Here is a 23,625-nt window from a genome sequence, read left to right as displayed (position 1 = left end):
TATTTGTTAGATGGGCTGGTGGATACTAGGTCTCGTTGGTACGAGGCACAATCCATTTGGCTATCGTTTCTGAAAGAATGTAATTTGCGTAGCATATTATTTCAATCTCATAGCCACTATATGAACGCAGACAGGGCTGGCATCTATCTGTCACACTTGGTTCACTATGATCGTCCTACTTCTACAGTTGCACAGCTTATTGATTCTTCTGGCTTAGAGGCCTTCTCCACCCCCGATATAGCAGATGTTTTTCCGGCAGGGTCCACAGGATAACAATGGGATATGATGAAGCAACAGCGGATTTGCACAAATCGGTCAAAGATTTTTGGCCTCCCAGCATGCAACCCATATATCCCCGCCTCCTGGCTCAGGCAAATCAGTTTTTTTGTTTGGTACGGCAGGAGTCAGAGCATGGTCAGAGGGCTGCTGGTTTTTAGCAGCCCTAAGCTTTCTTATTTTATTTTTATAGTCTTACTATTTTTTTTTGAGTGTTCTTTCTAAAAAGCGTCTTATATGTACCTTAGAAAAAGTCGCTCCAACAACTTTCCGCCGGGTCGCGACTACGCTTACCCATGAGTACAGTGCTGTTTCGGCGGGCGTCTGTGTCGGATATACTAGCAGGTCCAGCAGACGTTACCAGGCTGTGGCCAGAGCACGGGGAGAAGGTAAGGCATCGATTCTGCTTAGAAGGGGAATACGGACACAGATGCACTGTTTTGGGAGGAGACTACCAGTCGCTGATGCGGCTGCCACCTCGGCTGCACCAGCGCTAGGCCTTAGGGATCAGAGGTTCCAGGAATAGTATGAGGCCGCGATTACTAGGGTTGATGTCAACATGGGGAGTCAGACGCTCTCCTGGTCACCCCTCCCCCCAGTTCATGACCAGTTTCCTCCGAGTCTCCTGCCATGAACTTTTTTCCCGCTTCCATCTCACATGCTATACACGAGGGGGACCCAGTTGCAGCATAGGTGGCTGTGTGACTGGTGTGTCTGTGTTCACTATAGGTTCATGGAGTGGCAGTGTACACTAGTAGCGTCTGGATCCACTCAGCGTTCGCAAAGGTATTGATCGGTCCTGGAAGCGGGGTGAGTCTCACTGTATCCTACTCTACTGAGTACAGGTAATACAGCACTAAGGGCCTAATTCAGAGTTGATCACAGCAGCTAATTTGTTAGCAGTTTGGCAAAACCATGTGCACTGCAGAGGGGGGCAGATATAACATGTGCAGAGAGAGTTAGATTTGGGTGGGGTGTGTTGAAACTGAAATCTAAATTGCAGTGTAAAAATACAGCAGCCAGTATTTACCCTTTTGCGGCTACGATCAAATCTGAATTACCCCCTAAGTCTCTATCTACCTTTTGAGTACGAATAGTTAGGTAAGGGCCTATTGCATATGAGTCTGTATACTATTACTGTTGTTTCTTTTGCTATGCATCTGAATACGGTAGATCTGTTTAAACATGATTCAGTAATATGTTCTCCTACATACTTGAAATGTAGTTGTAGTTAATGATGTGCTCATATTGCTTATTATACTAATGTATAACATGTGACTGACTGCTAGTGTGATTGCTGACTTTACTATAATTCTGTCAGGTTTTTTTTCTCTATTCCGATACTCAATGTTGGTGCATGGGTAGGGTCGGATTGTAAGTCACTTTAAAAAGTTTAAAGTGATTACAGTCACAAATTGTGTACTACACTGTGGAAGTGTTGATAATTTATCGTGTCTAAGAGCGTCAAAGGTGAGGAAGATACACTCACAGCAACACCAACACTCATATCATGTTTATCTTGCAAAGCTGTGTTAACCTCTCAAGATGTGGTTCAGGATGGTTTGTGTGCAAACTGTTTTAGCTTTCCCCAGGGTCTCTTGAAAAATACAAGGCATATTCAGGTGCAGGTTGATCTGCCTTGGGCCAGTGATAAGTAAATCTTCATTCTCACCGACTACACATGTTTCAGATGAGGATTCATTGGAGCATGAAAGCTCAATAAATTCTACTTCGGCATACGAAGAGGAGGAAAAAGGTCTCAGCTCAGTGGATATAGTGGAGTTAATTAAAGCAATGAAAGCCATTCTATCCTTAGAGGATTCAGCAGAGCCTGTGTTAAAAACCAAGGCACCTGTGTTTAAACGTCCCAAAACAGTTAAGACTGAGTTTCCGGGGTCGGATCAACTGACGGAAATCATGGAAGAGGCTATGGCTATGCCCAATAAGAAGTATAGAATACCTAAGAAATGGAATTCCAATTATCCTCTTCCAGCTGGAGATTGTTTAAAAAGGGAGGTGGCTCCTAAAGTAGATACGCATGTGATTCGATTAGTGCGAAAATCTACATTAACCTTTGCTTTCAACATCATGATGATGTCACGGATATGAGAGTGGATGGTTTTTTAAAAACCATTTTTTCCTTGTCTGGGGCAGTCATAAGGCCACCAGCCATGGCTTCAGCTTGGATGGTGGCTGCGTGGACTTTGGCATTGGAGGGGGATTTTTCAATAGCATCTAGAGAAAAAAAATCCCATATTGAACATATAAATACCATTGCCTCCAGGGCATCAGCTACAACAATAGCTGCTCGCAGAGCAGTTTGGCTACGTACGTGGAAATCTGATTCAGAATCTAAGAAGGTTTTGGAAACTTTGCCTTTTTCTGGAAATATTCTTTTTGGTAAAAAATTGACAGATATTTTGGAGTCAGAAGCAGACTCCAAGAAGATAAAGTTTCCTTCTACATACAATTTCAAATCTAAAGTTCCAGCTTTTCGTCCCTTTTGGTCTCAAGGAAAAGCTAAAGGAAAAAGTGATGGCAGGCAGTCCCAATACATCAAGTCTGGTAAGACTAAAAAGCATTGGGCTATCAGAGGACCGGTTGGTAAAACAGATAAGCCATCAGCTTGATGGTGCGGGCCTCCACCTGGGGGATTCCAGGGTGGGGGGCCGACTCCTTCAGTTTGCACAGATCTGGCAGCAGTCTACAACAGATGCCTGGGTGCAGGAAGTGGTATCTCTAGGTTATGCGTTTGCCTTCAAGAAGCACCCTCCTCGAAGGTTTTTTTGTACCAGCCCTTCTCGGGTAGTGACAAAGGCCAGGGCTTTGCAAGAGGCAGTTCAGAAATTGCTTCAGTCAGGAGTAGTCATTCCAGTTCCTCCTGCACAACGAGGACAGGGTTTTTACTCCAACCTGTTTCTAGTTCAGAAACCAAATAGGTCATTCCTGCCCATTTTCAATCTCAAAGTGCTGAACAAGTACATTTGGGTACCTTGGTTTCATATGAAGACTTTAGTTCCATTATTTTGGCCATGGAGTCAGGGGATTATATGGTATCCCTGGATATACAGGATGCTTACCTACATGTTCTTATAGCACTGTCCCATCAGTGCTATCTCAGGTTCGCTATCCTCCAACAGCATTTTCAGTTCCAGGCCTACCTTTTGGGTTAGCCACAGCCCTTAGAGTATTTACTAAGATTATGGTGGTAATGGCATCTTATCTCCACCAGCAGGGGATAAGGATTTTTCCGTAACTCGACGATCTTTTAATCCTGGCACAGTCGCAGGAATTGCTGCTATGTCATCTGCAACAGACAATAACGTGTCTGCAAAGGCATGGGTGGCTCATAAATTGGGCAAAATCGTCTCTGGTTCCATCAGAGTGGATGACTTACTTGGGGGCTGTACTGTATTCAAGTCTTCAGAGAGTAATTTTATCTCTGAACAAAACATCCAAGGTTCAGTCAAGGATTCAGGAGTTGCTACACAGTCAAAAGGTATCCATTCACGCAGCAATGCGTGTGATGGGATTGATGGTGTCAATCTTCGACATGGTGGAGTATCGATAGTTCCACTCTAGGCCTCTGCAGCATCTGATTCTTGCCAATTGGAATGGGTTGTATCAGACGATAAAAATGCAGACTACGGTTCTTATGATGAAAGTAAGAAGGTCATTAGCCTGGTGGCTGCAGACATCCCATCTGGACAAGGGGAGACCCTTTTGGTTATCAGATTGGGAAATTCTGACAACGGATGCCAGTCTCCAGGGCTGGGGAACAGTGTCAGGAAGGTTGTATTTCGAGGGTAAATGGACCAAGGAAGAAAGTTGCCTGCCAGTAAATATATTGTAACTTGGTGCCATATACATGGCACTGATTCAGGCAAAGCACATTCTTCGGGGAAAACCAGTTCAGATCCGCTCGGACAATGCGACGGCAGTAGCGTACCTCAACCATCAGGGAGGAACTCGCAGCCGAAAAGCGATGGAAGTAAGTCACATACTAAAGTGGGCAGAACTTCATCATCCAGCCTTGTCCGCAGTGTTCGTTCTGGGAGTCCTTTAACTGGGAAGCGGATTTTCTCAGTCGACACGCCATTCAGGCAAGCGAAAGGGCTCTACACCCGGAGGTCTTCCAGACTCTAGTAGACAAGTGGGGGTTGCCAGAGATAGATCTCATGGCGTCCCGTCAGAACAACATACGCGTCAAGAACAAAGGATCCCAGAGCAATCTTTGTGGATGCCTTGTCGGTGAGATGGGACTTTCATCTGGCTTACGTGTTTCCTCCAATCTCCCTATTACCCAGGGTGGTGAGAAAGATAAAGCAAGGAAAAGGTGCCGTGATACTAATAGCTCCAGCTTGGCCCGGAAAACATTGGTACATAGATCTGCAGAGAATGTCAATGGATGCTCCACTCCTGCTCCCTCAACGTCCAGATCTATTGATGCAGGGTCCTTGTTATCACAGACATCTGGATCGACTGTCTTTGACGGCGTGGTTTTGAAACCTCTATCCTGATGTCAAGAGGATTCAAACAACAGGTCATTCAAACAATGCTCAGAGCAAGGAAACCTTCCTCAGCTCGCATTTATCACCGAATATGGCAAATTTATATTTATTGGTGCAGTGAACGGAAAATGGACCGTGGGTTTTTCAGAGTCTCCAGGGTCTTTGCATTCCTTCAGGCAGGAATGGATAAAGGTTTGAAGGTGGCTTCCTCGAGAGTGCAAGTGTCAGCATTGACTGTATGGTTCCAAAAGAAAATTGCCAACTTACAGGATGTGCGTACTTTTTTCCAGGGAATGCTACACAGTCAACCTCCTTTTGTTCCTCCTACAGTGCCTTGGGACTTTAAATTTAGTCCTAAAGGCCCTTCAAGTTGCCCCATTTGAACCACTTAATAAAGTGGATCTTAAATGGTTGACAGCTAAAGTTTTCTTTCTACTGGCCATGGCGTCAGCTTATCATATTTAGTGTCATATTTAGTGGCGTCAGTGTCATATTTAGTGGCATTGTCATGTCGTTCCCCATTTCTTACTTTTTATCCAGATAAAGCAGTTCTCAGAACTAGATCTGGGTATCTTCCCAAGGTGGTGTCTAAATTGCACCTTAATGAAGAAATTGTAGTCCCGGCTTTCCAAGTACCAGGCCTTTCTGCTGGTGATGCATCGCTGGCCGTGGTCCGCGCCTTAAGTATCTACGTGGATTGTACCAGTGCCATCAGAAAGACAGATTCTCTCTTCATTGTCTACGGATTTCACAAGAGAGGATGGCCTGCTGATAAGCAGACATTGGCAAGGTGGCTTCGGATGACTATTTCAGAAGCAAGTTCTAAAGCTGATCTCCCTGTTCCGGCTAATGTCTCTGCTTACTCTATTCGTTAGGTAGGTTCTTCATGGGCAGCACAACGTGGTGCTTCAGAACAAATGTGTAAGGAAACCACATGGTCTTCCATGAACACATTCAGTAGACATTATGCCATGGATACCTTTGCCTCTCATGATGCTGAATTCGAGTGAAGGATTCTCCTGTCCAATCAGGAGCGTCCCCACCACTAAATTGCTTTGGGAAATCCCATTGTTATCCTGTGGATAACCTGTGGACCCTGCTGCAGAAATATATGTAATGGAAGAACTTACTGTTGATAACGATATTTCTCCTAAGTCCACAGATTCCATGGGGATCCCACTCTGACACACCTGATTTGAGGATCCTTTTACTCACTAACCTCTTCCTTCTTGTACAGAAGGGTGTGTATGTGTGTTCTTCTCGCCTGATTAGGGCTATCAATGATGCTCCTGCCTTGAGCTTTGGGAATACAGCTGATTTGCCTGAGCCAGGAGGCGGGGATATATGGACGGGCCCGTTGCATGCTGGAAGGCCAAAAAGCTTCTTAGATGCCCCTATTACTGTGGATGAAGTGGACACTGTACTTGGATCCTTTCCGGGTGGTAAAGCTTCGGGAACCGATGGTATACCAGTTGAATTATATAAAAAACATTCTGTAATCTTTGTTCCTAGATTGTTAAAACTCTTTAATGACATTTTAGATGAAGGCATACTTCCGGCCTCTATGTCTTTCTTGTGGTGCTACCTAAACCCGGGAAGGATCCTAAGTTTCCAGACTCTTATAGGCCTGTGTCCCTGATTCCCACAGATGCAAAAATTTTGGCAAAGATCCTAACCATACGCCTTAATACAGTAGTTACCTCCATAATCCACCCAGACCAATCTGGATTTATGCCCAGCATGTCCACCAGTGTACATTTACGACTGCTTTTCACTCATCTACAGGTCCCTCATGAGGGGGAATCTAATTCTGCTGCAGTTTCACTTAACGCCACAAATGCGCTTGATTCTGTCGAATGGCTGTGTTTGTGGGAAGTAATGCGTGGGATGGGCATTGGCCCCACTTTTCTCAAGTGGGTACAACTCCTATATTACCGACCAAGAGCCAGGATCTCTGTCAATGGCTTTGTGTCCTCCTCTTTTCCTCTGTGAAGGGGTACTAGACAGGGCTGTCCTCTTTCGCCTACATTATTCGTCATTGCCATTGAGCCACTGGCTTGTATCATTAGAGCTCATCCAGACATACATGGGTTTACGCTTGGTCATAGGGTTGACACAGTAGCTCTATATACAGATGACCTTTTATTGTTCTTACAGGACTACAGAGTTGCCATGCCAATAGTTTTAAAGATCATTATTGAGTTTGGTAAATACTCTGGATTGACCATTAATTGGAATAAATCCTCTATAATGCCCTTACGAGGCTCCCCTTCTTCTGACCCTGCAGTATCCCTCCCTCTATGCTGGGTGGACAAATTTACGCACCTGGGTATAGTAATTGCTAACAATTCTGCTGATTTTATGCTTAAATATGTATTACCTTTACTTGCCTATATACACAATAAGACCAAAGTAGGGAGTAAGCTTCCACTTGCTGTAACGGGAAGAGTGAATCTTATTAAAATGATAGTGCAACCTAAAATTATGTACATACTGCAGCAATCCCCAATTTATATTCCGACCTCCTTTTTTAGGAAACTTAATTCCATGCTCTTGTCATTTATTTGGGCCAATAAACGGCCCAGGATCAGCTTAGATACTCTTACTAGACCAAGGAATGAGGGTGGATTGGCTCCTCTTCATTTTCAGTTGTATTATTTTGCTTCTCAGTTGGCATGTATGCACCTGTGGGCTCAGAACGATGGCTCAATCTCTCTGCATGTGGCTCTGGTTCAGCTAGCTGCCCCTGGGTACACCCCTTTATAAGCACTGTTGAGTGGAGAATCCTTTCCACACTGCCCTCCCATTTTTTCCCAAGCTATTAGGGTATGGCATGACGTGAGGACACTTTGTAAGTTTAATGATATCGATCTGGACACCCCTCTCTGGCGCTCTAGATGGTTACCGGAATTGGGTACTTTATCTGGTAGACGTGTATGGGGGGCTAGGGGAGTTGTCACAATTGGACAAGTGTATCGCAATGATGTTCTCAAATCATTTCAGTAGCTGCAAGATGAATTTGTTCTTCCTTCTACCTTTTTCCATCGCTATCTACAGCTCCAGCATGCTCTCCGCCGGGTTCAGTTTCAGGACAACCCTCCTGTATTTCGTCCCTCGCCGGTTAAAATATTTATCACAAATTTGGGGAGTACTAAATCCATCTCCCTTGCGTTCTCATTTCTCCTGTCCAACCATCACAGTAATGCTATTCCTCGCTTGCAATCACACTGAGAGACCGACCTGGGCCCCCTTAATGAAGACGAATGGGAGACTGCCAGAGACTCTCCACGTAAAGCTACTCTCTCTATTCAATATCAGCAGATACAACTATTTATCTTGGATAGAACTTACTTGACCCCCACCAGATTAGTTAAGTTTGGGGGGCGCTCCTCCGCGGATTGTCCTAAATGCGGTAATGATAATGGCTCGTTTTGGCACCTAATATGGGAATGCCCGGTAGTTCATGCTTTCTGGACCCAGGTCAAAATTGCAGTGGCATCTACTAGTATTCCCTCTGCAGTGTTTATGCCTAAACTATGTATTCTGGGGGTTGGAGCTGAAGAAGCTCTTAGCGGCCCTGATGTTCAATATTTAATAAATTTATGTACCCTAGCTAAGGTGTGTATAGCACGCTCCTGGATGGTGCTGACAGGTCCTGTTCTTAATGGGTGGATAGCTTTAGTGAACAACTCCATAGATCATGAACGCGTTATTCGTATGTCTTGCAGGACCAGCTCTAAATTCGATAATATTTGGTCCAGATGGTTGGACTCCTCTTATACTACCCGTACTTGAGCTTTCTCACGTCACCTATCAGCATAGTAGGTTGCAACACCTCCGCTCTCCTCTATCCGACCATTCTCCTTGCCCGTTGCTTTGTGTTTGTATGAGTGTGTGTATGTATATGTGTGTGTGTATATATATATATATATATATATATATATATATTTAACATTGTTATTACTCTGCTCATTGCAAATGGAAGTACAATATTATGTAAGGATCCTCTGGACATATTCATGATACTACGATTCTATACCACTGTCGTGATTCTGCAATAATTTATTTTATTTTGTTTTATTCTGTTTTTCCCTTTGGGATCGGTTGGGGTTTATGTAAATTAAAATATAATACTGTGTGTAGAATTTTGAGGGAAAAAATGAATTTATTCCATTTTGGAATAAGGCTGTAACATAACACAATGTGGAAAAAGTGAAGCTCTGAATATTTTCCAGATGCACTGTATGAAGACACATCTGTATGTACAAAGTTCCAGATGAAGCAAAATAGAGCTTCCGTGAAAAACTGCCACGGCCGCTGCATTGTAGCACTTTAGTATACAGATTTAGACTCTTCTGCACACACAAGTACAAATGTAGCATATCAAATTAATTAGTGTAGTCTCGTGAAGCGGTTTTGTTGCATCACATTGCAATTATGGCGCACATTCAAGTGAAAAAGTTGCAAAAAATATTTTTTTTTATTTTTTTTTATCTTCCATGTAATTACACACTCATCTCCTGATTGCAAGGTTTTTTTTTTTTTTTAGTACAGCCTAGTAAGCTACTCCTTAATACTTTTGACAGTATATATTGGATTAATAATAGCTGATAAAAGAAATGTGTATACTAGCATTTATCTTGAGCTACTCACTTTATTCACAAAGCCTAAAAACTTTATATGAGCTGTGTGTTCTATTATGATTTGTATTCTCCTAGCTGCCTAGTGTTTGAATAAAGAATGGTGGAATGAGATTGACCTCAGAATGGTAAACATTTGCTAGCAATTATTCCTGAATGAATAGCACAATATTTTTTAATTTTTTTTATTTTGGTACCTTCTTACGTGTTTAGTGAAAACTAATTAACTAGGATTCTACAATGATAAATGCCACATGTCCTTTTAATGGAGTAGCAAATTAAAACAAAATACACAGAAGAAATGAATAAATTGAAAATGTGAACTGCTAAATTACCATGTTATAGCTATGCATGAAATCTTGATAATATATATACATGGTTACATTCCAGTCTTCCTTGCAGCCATGACAATCATCAAGTGATTGTTGAAATGTTAAATTTATGTTAAGAAGAAGTTCAATTATTTTAATAAGTATACAATATTTTTTAGCGTTTCTGCATCATTAGGTTTCATGTATAATATATATAAAAATAAATATTGATTCCATTTTTTTTTCTTTTACAATATTGAAAGCATTACAGCACCACCTTCTATGGGGATCAGTATGATTTACCGATGGACGGGATGCCGGCGGCCAGAATACAGACAGCAGCATCCCGTCCATCAGAATCCCGACAGCCCCCTCTAAAGTACCCTAACCTTCCTCTGCTCCCTACCCTAACCCTCACTTGTGGGTGCCTAACCTTTCCTACTGGTGCCTAACACTCCCGGGTGGTGCCTAACCCTAACCCTCCCTGCCATGCTGCCTAACCCTAACCTCCCCTTCTATGTGCCTAAACTTCCTTCCCCGGTCCCTAACCCTAACCTTCCCGGCCCTGCCCCCTAACCCTCCCTCTCCTGCCTAAACCTAACCCACCCTCCACCCCCCCCATATGGCAGGACACAAGCGCGTCCCTCTGGATGGACATTCAGGATTCTGGCTGTAGGTATTGTGATGCCGGTGTCCCGATTGGCATTTAGACACTGGGTTTGCGGTGTCCTTCAGGATTCCAGCGTCTGTATATCTGCGTCGGGAACATAACTGCATCCCCTTCTCTGTAATGCCTTTGTGGAACTAGTAGGACGAAAAAAATCTTAAGTAATATTGTAGAACTAAATTGATGTCTGCACTTTTTCTAGTTTTTCCTTTTTATATTTTGATTTTTATTATTGTCGGATAAATATATTACACCCTTATTCCAAAATGGAATAAATTAATTTTTTCCTCTCAAAATTCTACACACACTGCACCAAAATAACAACATGAAAAAAGTTTTTCAGAATTTTGCAAATTTATTAAAAATAATAAAACTAAGAAATCACATGTATATAAGTATTCACACCCTTTGCTCAATACTTTGTTGATGCACTTTTGGCAGCAATTACAGTCTCAAGTATTTTTAAATATGATGCCACAAGCTTGGCAAACCTATCTTTGGGCAGTTTCGCCCATTCCTCTTTGCAGCACCTCTCAAACGCCATCAGGTTGGATGGGCAGCGTTGGTGCACAGCCATTTTCAGATCTATCCAGAGATGTTCAATCGGATTCAAGTCTGGGCTCTGGCTGGGCCACTCCAGGACATTTTAATGTCATGAAGCCACTCCTTTAATATCTTGGCTGTGTGCTTAGGGTCGTTGTCCTGCTGAAAGATGAACTGTCGCCCCAGTCTGAGGTCAAAAGCGCTCTGGAGCATGTTTTCATCCAGGATGTCTCTGTACATTGCTGCATTTATCTTTATCTCTATCCTGACTAGTCTCCCAGTTCCTGCCACTGAAAGACATCCCCACAGCATGATGCTGCCACCACCATGCTTCACTGTAAAGATGATATTGGCCTGGTGATGAGCGGTGCCTGGTTTCCTCCAAACATAACGCCTGGCATTCACGCCAAAGAGTTCAATCTTTGTCTCATCAGACCAGAGAATTTTGTTTCTCGTGGTCTGAGAGTCCTTCAGGTGCATTTAGGCAAACTCCAGGCGGGCTGCCATGGGCTTTTCACTAAGGCGTGGCTTCCGTCTGGCCACTGTACAATACAGGCCTGATTGGTGAATTGCTTCATAGATGTTTGTCCTTCTGGAACTTCTCCTTTTTCCACAGAGGAATGCTGTAGCTCTGACAGAGTGATCATCGGGTTCTTGGTCACCTCCCTGACTAGGGCCCTTCTCCCCCGATCGCTCAGTTTAGATGGCCGGCCAGCTCTATGAAGAGTCCTAGTAGTTCCGATCTTCTTCTATTTACGGACGATGGAGGCCATTGTGCTCATTGGGACCTTCAAAGCAGCAGATATTTTTCTGTACCCTTCCCCAGATTTGTGCTTCGAGACAATCCTGTCTCAGACGTCTACAGACAATTCCTTTGACTTCATGCTTGGTTTGTGCTAAGATATGCACCATCAAGTGTGGGAGCTTATAGAGACAGGTGTGTGCCTTTCCAAATCATGCCCAATCAACTGAATTTACCACAGGTGGACCCCAATTAAGCTGTAGGAACATCTCAAGGGTGATCAGTGGAATCAGGATGCACCTGAGCTCAATTTTGAGCTTCATGGCAAAGGCTGTGAATACTTATGTACATGTGGTTTCTTAGTTTTTTGTTTTTAATAAATTTGCTGGGTTATTGTGTGTAGAATTTTGAGGGGAAAAATTAATTTATTTAATTTTGGAATAAGGCTGTAACATAACAAAATGTGGAAAAACGTGAAGCATTATGAATACTTTCCGGATGCACTGTAACTGAACCTAATGAGGACATATAAATTCAATTTACTTAATTTAATATTCTTTTCTGAATTTCTCAATAGGAAACATTTGGCCTAGTGGAGCTGTGAAAAAAATTCTGACACTCTAGGGAGCCATGCTTGAAAAAACTTTGAATAACTGATATATATAGTACTGTAAAATGTACAAAATACTTGGAATAAGATATGTAAACCTTGCATTAAGCTGAAAGAATTTAAAGATATTTTCATCTTTGCAAAGTTTTTAAGCATTTAAAAACAAATTTATATTTGGGAAAAAAAAAAAATATAAAATAAAATTGACAATCAAGGGAATACAATTGACCTGGTCTTCTTTGGAGGGTATCTCATTTCTCCATGGATCCACAGCAATGGCAAATTTGGGGGTAAGGGTCAGGTGCTAAACTGTTTTAATTTTGCCATTGGTTTTGAGTGTTTTTTTCCCAAAAGGATGGTTAAAACAGAGAAGAAAGCAAAACATTGTATGAGTGAATTAAATGGTAAGGGTAATCCTCAATTAAATCCTCTTTGTTAATAAATTACATGCAACTAAATACACATATTTGCTCATGGAAACATTTTCTTAAACTGCATTTTTTTTTTACATTGGAGAGAATAACTGCAATACCATCTTACAACTACAAACACTGCAAAGAACTCAAACTTAAAGTATATTAATATTAAAGAATATACATTTAGGACAAGCGAATACAGAGAAATAAGGTACTATATGTACCAACTAATAATGTGTTAAAGAATAAACAGTGGACAATTATTATAGATCTGGATGGGGCAGTCCATTGGTGCCACCTCCAGCCTTCTATAGATTTCAGCAGGTGCATGACTTTGGAAGTCTGTGCCAAACCTGGACAGTGTTTAAGTCGTGGTAGCATTGACGTTTCTGTCATGTTTGCAATGTGTGTGGTGCACACAGTCTTCTAGGTCCAGCGGGGCACACACTGCACCCATGTTGTTTTAATACTTACCCCTCAAAGTCCCGCAATGGGCGCTGTAGCCGCAGCAGCCACGGCAAAAAACACACCCAAAATGGTCATGGCGCATGCTTCATTTTGTAAATAGCCTCTGGACCATTGCGACCACCATATTTCCGGAGACCTGCGCATGTGCAGTAGACTCCGGCACAGTGCCTGAGCCTATGGCACCATGGAGAGGAGGGGACACACCCTGAGTTGGCATACGGGCCCCCTCCTCTCTTAAAATGCCCCTGCATGGTAGAGTACTGCACTGCAACTCTTGTACTCCAGTAAGGTAATTATGGACAAGCTGTTTTTCTTTTGGGGGGGAATAGCAATGTCAATAAAGTTATAGCCTAATAATGTTATAATTAAAATTTTAGAATTACCGTATATACTCGAGTATAAGCAGACTTTTGCAGCACTTTTTTTTATGCTGAAAAAGCCCCCTCGGCTTATACTCGAGTCAGTGCCGGGAAGGAGGGACATGGAAGGCACAGCATGCGCCTCTCCTGTGTCCCTCCTGCGTCTCCGGTGGCAGCGGCGGATTTAGTAAATGAAGTACCCGTTCCTGAGCTCTGATTGGCTCACGAACCGGCACTTCATTTAACAGAGTATGGATAGATTGTTTGCTAAAGGAGCGCCTCTATAAATAAACTACCACAAGAAGTATATGTATATAATTAATACATTTCTGAGTTACTGCGCTTGCCGACCAACTATGTGTAGTTGAGAAACAGAGAGAAAAATACATAAAAAACGGCTGCGCTGTATGTCAGAAATAAAATATGGGAAAGAGAGCCAACAAATAAAGATAAAATGTTTAATAACAATGATAATGAGGTTATTCCAATATGGTAATACCAATAAACAACAATGTGAGTTAAAAAACCACACAACACTTGTCGCAGAGTGTCAAATAGAACTTGAAACCTTCCAATAGGTAATGACTGAGATAAAAACTGCAGTCTCTATCCACAGCTGCCGATGCTGGCTGCTAATCAAACACTGGGAAGTCAGTAAAACAAATGGAGTTCCAGAACTGAATGTCTGTGCACCACCCGTACAATGCAGTAGTTAATACCTCTCCGATGGGCTGGTTAGCAGACCGGGCGTCCCCGGTCAGGTGTCCTGCGTTGCCCACGTAAGCTGTGCAGCGGAGAGGAGATGTTGGCTGCTACTGGCATAAAGGCATCAGAGGTGTAACCATCAGGGTGTGTGGGAGATGCACTAGTAGAGACACCCTGATGGTTACACCTCTGATGCCTTTATGCCAGTAGCAGCCGCTACGGATCACAGCGCTTCAGCCAGCTAAACAGTACACGGCGCGGCATCTCCTCTCCGCTGCACAGCTTACGTGGGCAACGCAGGACACCTGACCGGGGACGTCCGGTCTGCTAACCAGCCCATCGGAGAGGTATTAACTACTGCATTGTACGGGTGGTGCACAGACATTCAGTTCTGGAACTCCATTTGTTTTACTGACTTCCCAGTGTTTGATTAGCAGCCAGCATCGGCAGCTGTGGATAGAGACTGCAGTTTTTAGCTCAGTCATTACCTATTGGAAGGTTTCAAGTTCTATTTGACACTCTGCGACAAGTGTTGTGTGGTTTTTTAACTCACATTGTTGTTTATTGGTATTACCATATTGGAATAACCTCATTATCATTGTTATTAAACATTTTATCTTTATTTGTTGGCTCTCTTTCCCATATTTTATTTCTGACATACAGCGCAACCGTTTTTTATGTACTTCATTTAACAAACCCGCCGGAGATGCAGGAGAAACACGGGAGAGGCGCGCGCTGTGCCCTCCGTGTCCCTCCTTCACAAAACAGCGGGGGAGCGCGGGAGGGTAAGATGTCCCTGGCACTTGGGGGGGGGGGTATATGTGGCACTGTGGGGGCATATCTGGCACTATGAGGGCATATCTGGCACTGTGGGGGCATATCTGGCACTGTGGGGTCATATCTGGCAGTGTGGGGGCAAAACTGGCACTGTGGGGGCATATCTGGCACTGTGGGGGCATATCTGGCAGTATGAGGGCTGTGTACGGCTAGAGCTGCATTTCCCACCCTAGGCTTATACTCGAGTCAATAAGTTTTCCCAGGTTTTTGTGGTAAAATTAGGTGCCTCGGCTTATATTCGGGTGGACTTATACTCGAGTATATACGGTAAGTAGTACATTCACTACTGCCCATACAGTAGATCGAGGCACCCCTGGTAAATTATACACAGTGACAATAATAATTGTGCACACTTTACAAGACTGGTTGCAATGAAATCCGTTCACCAGCATTACCAAGCAGTCTGTCTTCTTTTTTTATTGTCCATCTGATGTTACAGTTTTTGTCAGGTGTAGCCCAGCATCTCAATCTCTTTGTGACACTGTTTAATGATTAATTGCATTGCTCTTTGCTGTATTCTAGTTCCCTTACTCTTGTTTCACATACCTTTGTCAAACAGCAGTATTGACCAACAGAATATTCAACAATGGTTTTATAATAATATAAAACCATTGAGAAAATGTGTTCTCAAATCGGAGTTCATTTACCCTTGAACACTTGTGTGGTTTGTTAAAACTGGTTTGTTTCAGTTACTGTGTATAATTCGATAACTGCTTTTGTACATATTAACTATAGCAATCATCCAGTAATTGATCTACTCATACAGTGTATTATGTTTTCTGACTTTTTATTTAGGGCTACATACATTTTGTGTGTGTTTGGGGTAGGTTTCCAAAACCAACATGTACTTAACAAATTGGTAGGTTTGTGCACATTAACTTATAAAGGAGAAAGACAGCCATTTTGTTATGTCCATTTCCATGTACCAATCATACTGCATTGCACCATGGAGTTCCAGTATCCTGGACTCATGCAGTTCCAGAGAAACTTGCCTGTCTGTTAACATGTAGACTTCATTGTACAGTGTATTATTTTTAGACAGTGTGCACTGAATGCATCAATAATACATACAGTAGTCAAATACTTACATAGAAAACACCAATATGTATTTATGTATTACAGTGGATCAACAATATTGAAATTGATCACAAGTATTCAAAATGGCCTTCAAGTGTCCAGGAACTGTTAAGGCCAGCATTCCCTGGAGCCATACGTTCAGTAAGGTGCAATTTCTTCAATCTGGTGAGTCCTCTTTCATGAATATCTTACTGTTTTAGTTATTTATACAAAATGAAGAGAAGAGCAAGGGACGTTTCCATGGTGTACAATTTTCTAAGAGTTTGATTTGAAACTTAAGTTGTCCCCATCTCATGCTTCCGCATACCCTGTCCCAACAGATATAATAAAAGGGTTGGGGCACACACAAGCAAGTTACAGGAGTTTATAGGAACCTGAGTAAATACAAAAATGTATTCATATTAATTGCATCTTAAATAAAATTACTAATGTTCTTATACAATTCTTAAATGTTTAAAATGTTTAAAACAAGAACATAAATGCTTAAATGTCTGTTTTTTGTTTAGTCATGGTAAACCATGAGTACTATAATTATGTGTTGCATCTGGCAACTGACTTGACTGTGTTCTAGAAAGCAGATGTTTGTTTCCTATACAAAAAAAAGAATGCCATATACTACTGTGTATGTAGGTGTGTGTATGTGTGTATATGTATGTATATGTGTGTATATGTGTATATATATATATATATATATATATAGATGCTGGGTAGTGCGGCACTCAGACGCTGATAGTCAAATTGATTAGGAGCCCTTGGTAGCTGTCAACGTTTCAATTTAATAAATTTTCTCAAGACATACACACATGTACATAAAAACACTCACCTTATATCCCCTCACCACTAGTGCATGTTGCGCGGGCCGGAGCGGGGACCGCCTCCCGCCGGAGTCCGTCGGGCGGCAATCTCCCGTCAGCTGTGGCGCGGTCTGATGACGTCATCGCGCTTGACGCGATGCACGTCCAGTGTCATAGAAACCGGCTGTAAACAATAACAATGTCAATGTGCTAGTTGCTGGTAGCATCTCTGTGGTGTAAATACAGAGACACAAAGCCAAACAGGTCTAATACATATACTTAGTAAAGCTGTAATCATATGAGATTTTAAATATGTATCCAGTCAAAGGCCAGAAACGAAGAGTGAAGATAAGAAAAAGCATGGAACAGAGAAAAAAGCGGGAAAGAGGGGAAAGAATGAGGAAAGCGATAGCATGAAACGAGAAAAAGGGGAAGATAGACAAACCATTAGTGCCTCAATCGGCCCGGATAGTACGGTCAAACATATGATTTGTAAAGACAACATGAAATTTACATACTACAAAATTTACATAAAGCAAGAAAGAGGTACCATATCATTAAGGCCCCTGGGAGTTACTGTATCCAGTTTGTGAATCCATTTGGATTCACATCTCAGTAGGGCACTGCCACGATCACCTCCCCGAAGTGATGGGGGTATGTGGTCTATCATTCTGTATTTAATGGTAGCCAAAGCGTGTTTGGCTAATATGAAGTGACGAGCGACCGGTTGGTCGCTACTTCCTTTTTGTAGACCTAATCTGATAGAGGACCTGTGGGCGGTCATGCGTTCTTTGAATTTTCGTGTGGTTTTACCCACATATGTTCAGCCACACGGGCATACTATCTGATACACTGTGTGTGTGGTCTCGCAGGTCAAGTGGTGTTTAATGTAGAATTTAGTACCCAGGTGAGGGTGAAAAAATGTATTGCCTGTGATCATGTAGTTACACGTGACGCAGGTACATCTAAAACAGCCCATTTTCAGGGGTGCTAAGCAGCCCCTGTTGGGGGATTTAGTTAACTCTGAAATGTCAGCTTTCACCAATAAGTCTCGTAAATTCCTAGATCTCCTATAACACGGCATAAGTTCCATCTGTTGGAGAGGTAGATATTGATCAGATTTAATTAAGGGCCAGTGTTTCTTGGCGACTTTCATGGTACTCTCAGAAGACGTATTATAGGTGGTGACCCATGGGAGTCTGGTATGATTGGAGACTTTTATTTTTGGAAGGAGGGATTCCCTGTCCAAAAGGAGAACTTTTTGTTTGGTAGTCTGCAGATTTTTGAGATTATAGCCTCTTTGTGCAAACCGTATTATGAGTTCATCTATTTGTAGAGAGGCCACCTGGTGATCACTGTTAATCCTATGGATTCTCAGCATCTGTGAGTAGGGGAGACCAGCCTTGAGGCTCCTAGGGTGACAACTGTTCCAGTGCAGGTAGGAGTTCCGGTCAGTTTCCTTAGTGTATACCGTAGTAGTGATTCCAGAATCGGTGATGGAAATACGGACATCTAAGAAGTCTATGCTCTATGTGTCCATTTTAACGGTTAATTTTACTGGACTGTCAGATCTATTGTGTTCAGCAATGATTGTTTCCAGTTGTTCCTTGGGTCCTTTCCACAGTAATAGTAGATCGTCAATGAATCTAGAATAAAATACTATGTGTTCAGCCACTTGGGGGTTTTGGAAAAAAATGTCTTCCTCTACCTGGAGCATATAGAGGTTGGCGTAGGTCGGGGCCAACGCCGACCCCATAGCACAACCCCGCTCTTGTAGGTAATACTTATTGTTAAATAAGAAAAAAATCCTTGTTAGAATGAGTTCTAGTAGACATATCAAGATATTCCTTTGTGAATTTTGGGTACCGTGTACAAAACAGGTACCAAAGGATGAGATGGCAATAATAGTTCAAGGGTCTCTGCCGTGATAATCTTGGCATCTTTAGCTAGCACTATTATTGCCATCTCATCCTTTGGTACCTGTTTTGTACACGGTACCCAAAATTCACTGCTGGATTCTATATTACAACCTCTTGTTTCGGCACATCCACGAAGTCTTTCGGACACTACAATGCTGCTCAATAAATTAAAAGCCATTGGTCCTCTCCCCATGGGTACCTGGCTGGTGACAGCTGACGTCACTAGCTTATACACCGTTATACCTCACCAGGAAGGTCTCTCTGCAGTAAAGACCAAGCTGCAGCGTGACGGTCCGTTCGAGGCTCAACAGATTAATATCTTGATATGTCTACTAGAACTCATTCTAACAAGGAATTTTTTCTTATTTAACAATAAGTATTACCTACAAGAGCGGGGTTGTGCTATGGGGTCGGCGGTGGCCCCGACCTACGCCAACCTCTATATGCTCCAGGTAGAGGAAGACATTTTTTTCCAAAACCCCCAAGTGGCTGAACACATAGTATTTTATTCTAGATTCATTGACGATCTACTATTACTGTGGAAAGGACCCAAGGAACAACTGGAAACAATCATTGCTGAACACAATAGATCTGACAGTCCAGTAAAATTAACCGTTAAAATGGACACACAGAGCATAGACTTCTTAGATGTCCGTATTTCCATCACCGATTCTGGAATCACTACTACGGTATACACTAAGGAAACTGACCGGAACTCCTACCTGCACTGGAACAGTTGTCACCCTAGGAGCCTCAAGGCTGGTCTCCCCTACTCACAGATGCTGAGAATCCATAGGATTAACAGTGATCACCAGGTGGCCTCTCTACAAATAGATGAACTCATAATACGGTTTGCACAAAGAGGCTATAATCTCAAAAATCTGCAGACTACCAAACAAAAAGTTCTCCTTTTGGACAGGGAATCCCTCCTTCTTCCAAAAATAAAAGTCTCCAATCATACCAGACTCCCATGGGTCACCACCTATAATACGTCTTCTGAGAGTACCATGAAAGTCGCCAAGAAACACTGGCCCTTAATTAAATCTGATCAACATCTACCTCTCCAACAGATGGAACTTATGCCGTGTTATAAGAGATCTAGGAACTTATGAGACTTATTGGTGAAAGCTGACATTTCAGAGTTAACTAAATCCCCCAACAGGGGCTGTTTAGCACCCCTGAAAATGGGTTGTTTTAGATGTACCTGCGTCACGTGTAACTACATGATCACAGGCAATACATTTTTTCACCCTCACCTGGGTACTAAATTCTACATTAAACACCACTTGACCTGCGAGACTACACACACAGTGTATCAGATAGTATGCCCGTGTGGCTTAACATATGTGGGTAAAACCACACGAAAATTCAAAGAACGCATGACCGCCCACAGGTCCTCTATCAGATTAGGTCTACAAAAAGGAAGTAGCGACCAACCGGTTGCTCGTCACTTCATATTAGCCAAACACGCTTTGGCTACCATTAAATACAGAATGATAGACCACATACCCCCATCACTTCGGGGGGGTGATCGTGACAGTGCCCTACTGAGATGTGAATCCAAATGGATTCACAAACTGGATACAGTAACTCCCAGGGGCCTTAATGATATGGTACCTCTTTCTTGCTTTATGTAAATTTTGTAGTATGTAAATTTCATGTTGTCTTTACAAATCATATATTTGACTGTACTATCCGGGCCGATTGAGGTACTAATGGTTTGTCTATCTTCCCCTTTTTCTCGTTTCATGCTATCTCTTTCCTCATTCTTTCCCCTCTTTCCTGCTTTTTTCTCTGTTCCATGCTTTTTCTTATCTTCACTCTTCGTTTCTGGCCTTTGACTGGATACATATTTAAAATCTCATATGATTACAGCTTTACTAAGTATATGTATTAGACCTGTTTGGCTTTGTGTCTCTGTATTTACACCACAGAGATGCTACTAGCAACTAGCACATTGACATTGTTATTGTTTACAGCCGGTTTCTATGACATTGGACGTGCATCGCGTCAAGCGCGATGACGTCATCAGACCGCGCCACAGCTGACGGGAGATTGCCGCCCGACGGACTCCGGCGGGAGGCGGTCCCCGCTCCGGCCCGTGCAACATGCACTAGTGGTGAGGGGATATAAGGTGAGTGTTTTTATGTACATGTGTGTATGTCTTGAGAAAAATTTATTAAATTGAAACGTTGACAGCTACCAAGGGCTCCTAATCAATTTGACTATCAGCGTCTGAGTGCCACACTACCCAGCATCTATCTACATCTTCCAGCTTATGGAGGACCAGTAAGGGCACCGGACCAAGTCATCACTATTACCAGTGAGTGCCTGATCATCACACAAATATATATATATATATATATATATATATATATATAATTGGAAGGATGTTCGGCACTCCTTGTTGCAAAATGTGTATGGTGCCCGGTGCCCTCCAGTGCAAAATGTGGTATATAGCGGTTGGTAGGCGGCACTCTTAGGACTTTAAATCAATCATCTACTGGAAACCAGATAGAGCTTATCTATATATATGCTGCTGAACTCCTCTAATGGACAGATAAGCGTTTGAACTTTTAATTTCCTGTATGCATGTTCTCTGGCTATTTTATATCCATTGGGACTGTTTGCTGCTGTGTCCCCTTTTAGATGGACAGATAAGCTATTTTAAAACGTTTGATCTTGTACGTGTGTTGTCTAGCCATTGTGTGTCTTTGTATATTAAATTGTCGTTATTTTTTAAATGTCTGGGCTACTAAATATGTTTAATTGGGAGTAAGCATGTTCCCTAATTTACTGCCCTCCATTGCAAATGACAATATTTGATTGTGAGAACGGTACACACTATGTTCTGTTGTGTTTTTCTTTTTACATGTTAATCCAAAATTGATGAACACTCGTTGGAAGTTCTGATAAAACCAGATAAGTGTTCTTGGTTATAATTTCACCCACCTGGCTATTTCCTTTATAATTTATAGTTACACTCAGAAGCGCTTATTTTCTCTACTACCTATTTTTGTCTATGTGTATACCATACACACTATTTTGTATTATGAGCTGCTACCCTGAAAGGGGTTAAGGAGTGTTATCTAATATTATCTTATTACTACACATTTGTACTAAAGCGCCTAGGTCTCTGCTATTATATATATATATATATATATATATATATATACATTATATATATATATATATATATATATAAAATATTTTTGTTATATTTCATGATTTAGTTGTATAGTTGACATAACTTATACAATTACTTTAGTAATTAATGGACCAAGCAATGCAATCAGTTTTACTTGCTGACCACATTAGAGTGTTTCTTTAAAAGTTAAATGCTTTTACTAGTATTCGCTGAAAGAAAAATGTGCTATTCATATTTAGAATTTAACTGTCTTCAGATACTAAAAACAACTTAGAATATATATTTTATAAAACTAGTATTGTGGAGAAAAATAATAATTTGCCACTGAATAAATAGTATAGCTATGTAGTAAATAAATCTAGCAGTTTGTGTGATTGCATCGGCAGTTTCATTATTTGTCATTATTCCACTCACAATCTTTAGTGATACTTAAGCTATAGACCTTACCCCAAGAAAGATTCCGATAAATTTCAGACCTACTGAAGGTCAATAAAAATGGTAGATGACCCGAAGTACAAGTGTCATTAACATTAAGGAGCTTACCATATATAGCTAAGGGGACAGAAGAGACTTGGTGACCTGATCAAGGCATGTTAGCAAATTGGTAGTGTCTGGGCGATGCAGTAAGGGCTTGGGAAAAAAGGACTCTTTATATCTGGTGGAGCTGAATGTTAGAAAATATTGTTTGACATAAATATACAGGTTGAGTTTCCCTTATCAAAAATGCTTGGGACCAGAAGTGTTTTTCCGTATTTTGGAACAATTGCATACCATAATGAAAGATCATGGCGATTGGACCTAAGTCTAAACACAGAATGCATTTATGTTTCATATACACCTTATACACATAGCCTGAAGGTAATTTTAGTCAATATTTCTGCTGCGGGGTACACTGAGCTCCACAAGGAAAGACATAGGGGTGTAGAGTAGGATCTTGATCCGAGGCACCAACGGGCTCAAAAGCTTTGACTGTTCCCAGAATGCATAGAGCCACCTCGTCTATAACCCCGCCTCCCTACACAGGAGCTCAGTTTTGTAGTTGGTGCCGCAGATAGCAGGCACATAACAGGGGCTGCTCTCGGCAGCCCTAAGAAGAGCTTTTTTTGAGAAGAAAAGTGAAGACTTCAAGGGCTGTAGCGGTGTGTACATGTCTAGTGACATTCGCTGCTGCAGCTCCATCTCTCCCCAGCGGCGCTGTACACTCCCGAGCCCTGGTTGCCGGGTAACTACAGCAGGAGGCTCCGGTTTTCTTCTGAGTCAGGCACACACAACGGGGGCTCTCAGGGATCGCGTGGCCGCGCTTTGGGAGGTGGTGAGTGGGTCCCGCTCGCGGGACCCGTGCTTTATCGCCATCCGGCGCGGTCGGTGGACACTGTGGCAGTACAGGCGATCCCACTAGATCACCAGGGCATGGGTGCAGGTCAGGTTTTCTCTTAAAACCTTTTTTGTGTGTAGCCCGCAGTACCTGGTGGTTTTGCCAGCAGAGGGGATAAGGCTTAGACCTGGAGCCCCTCCCCCAGCCCCTGGGAGCCATTTCCAGCAAATGTTCCCGCCCTGGAGCTGCATATCTGTCTCTCCCTCACTCCCTGTCAGTGTTTGGGC

The 23,625-nt window shown here is 42.3% G+C and overlaps 1 protein-coding gene across 1 annotated transcript in view; it reads left to right on the top strand.

Annotated features, from left to right (window-relative positions):
- UGGT2 (UDP-glucose glycoprotein glucosyltransferase 2) overlaps positions 1–23,625 on the top strand; it is an 813,961-nt gene that overhangs the window by 390,963 nt on the left and 399,373 nt on the right. The window contains exon 13 of the mRNA XM_063953033.1: positions 16,208–16,327. Within this exon, the coding sequence (XP_063809103.1) occupies positions 16,208–16,327 (120 nt within the window). The remainder of the gene's footprint in view (positions 1–16,207; positions 16,328–23,625) is intronic.

The sequence above is a fragment of the Pseudophryne corroboree genome, chromosome 2 (assembly GCF_028390025.1).
Source record: "Pseudophryne corroboree isolate aPseCor3 chromosome 2, aPseCor3.hap2, whole genome shotgun sequence".
Lineage (NCBI taxonomy): Eukaryota > Metazoa > Chordata > Amphibia > Anura > Myobatrachidae > Pseudophryne > Pseudophryne corroboree.
The sequence above is the reverse complement of the archived record's forward strand: the minus strand, read 5'-3'. Positions and strand labels throughout refer to the sequence as shown.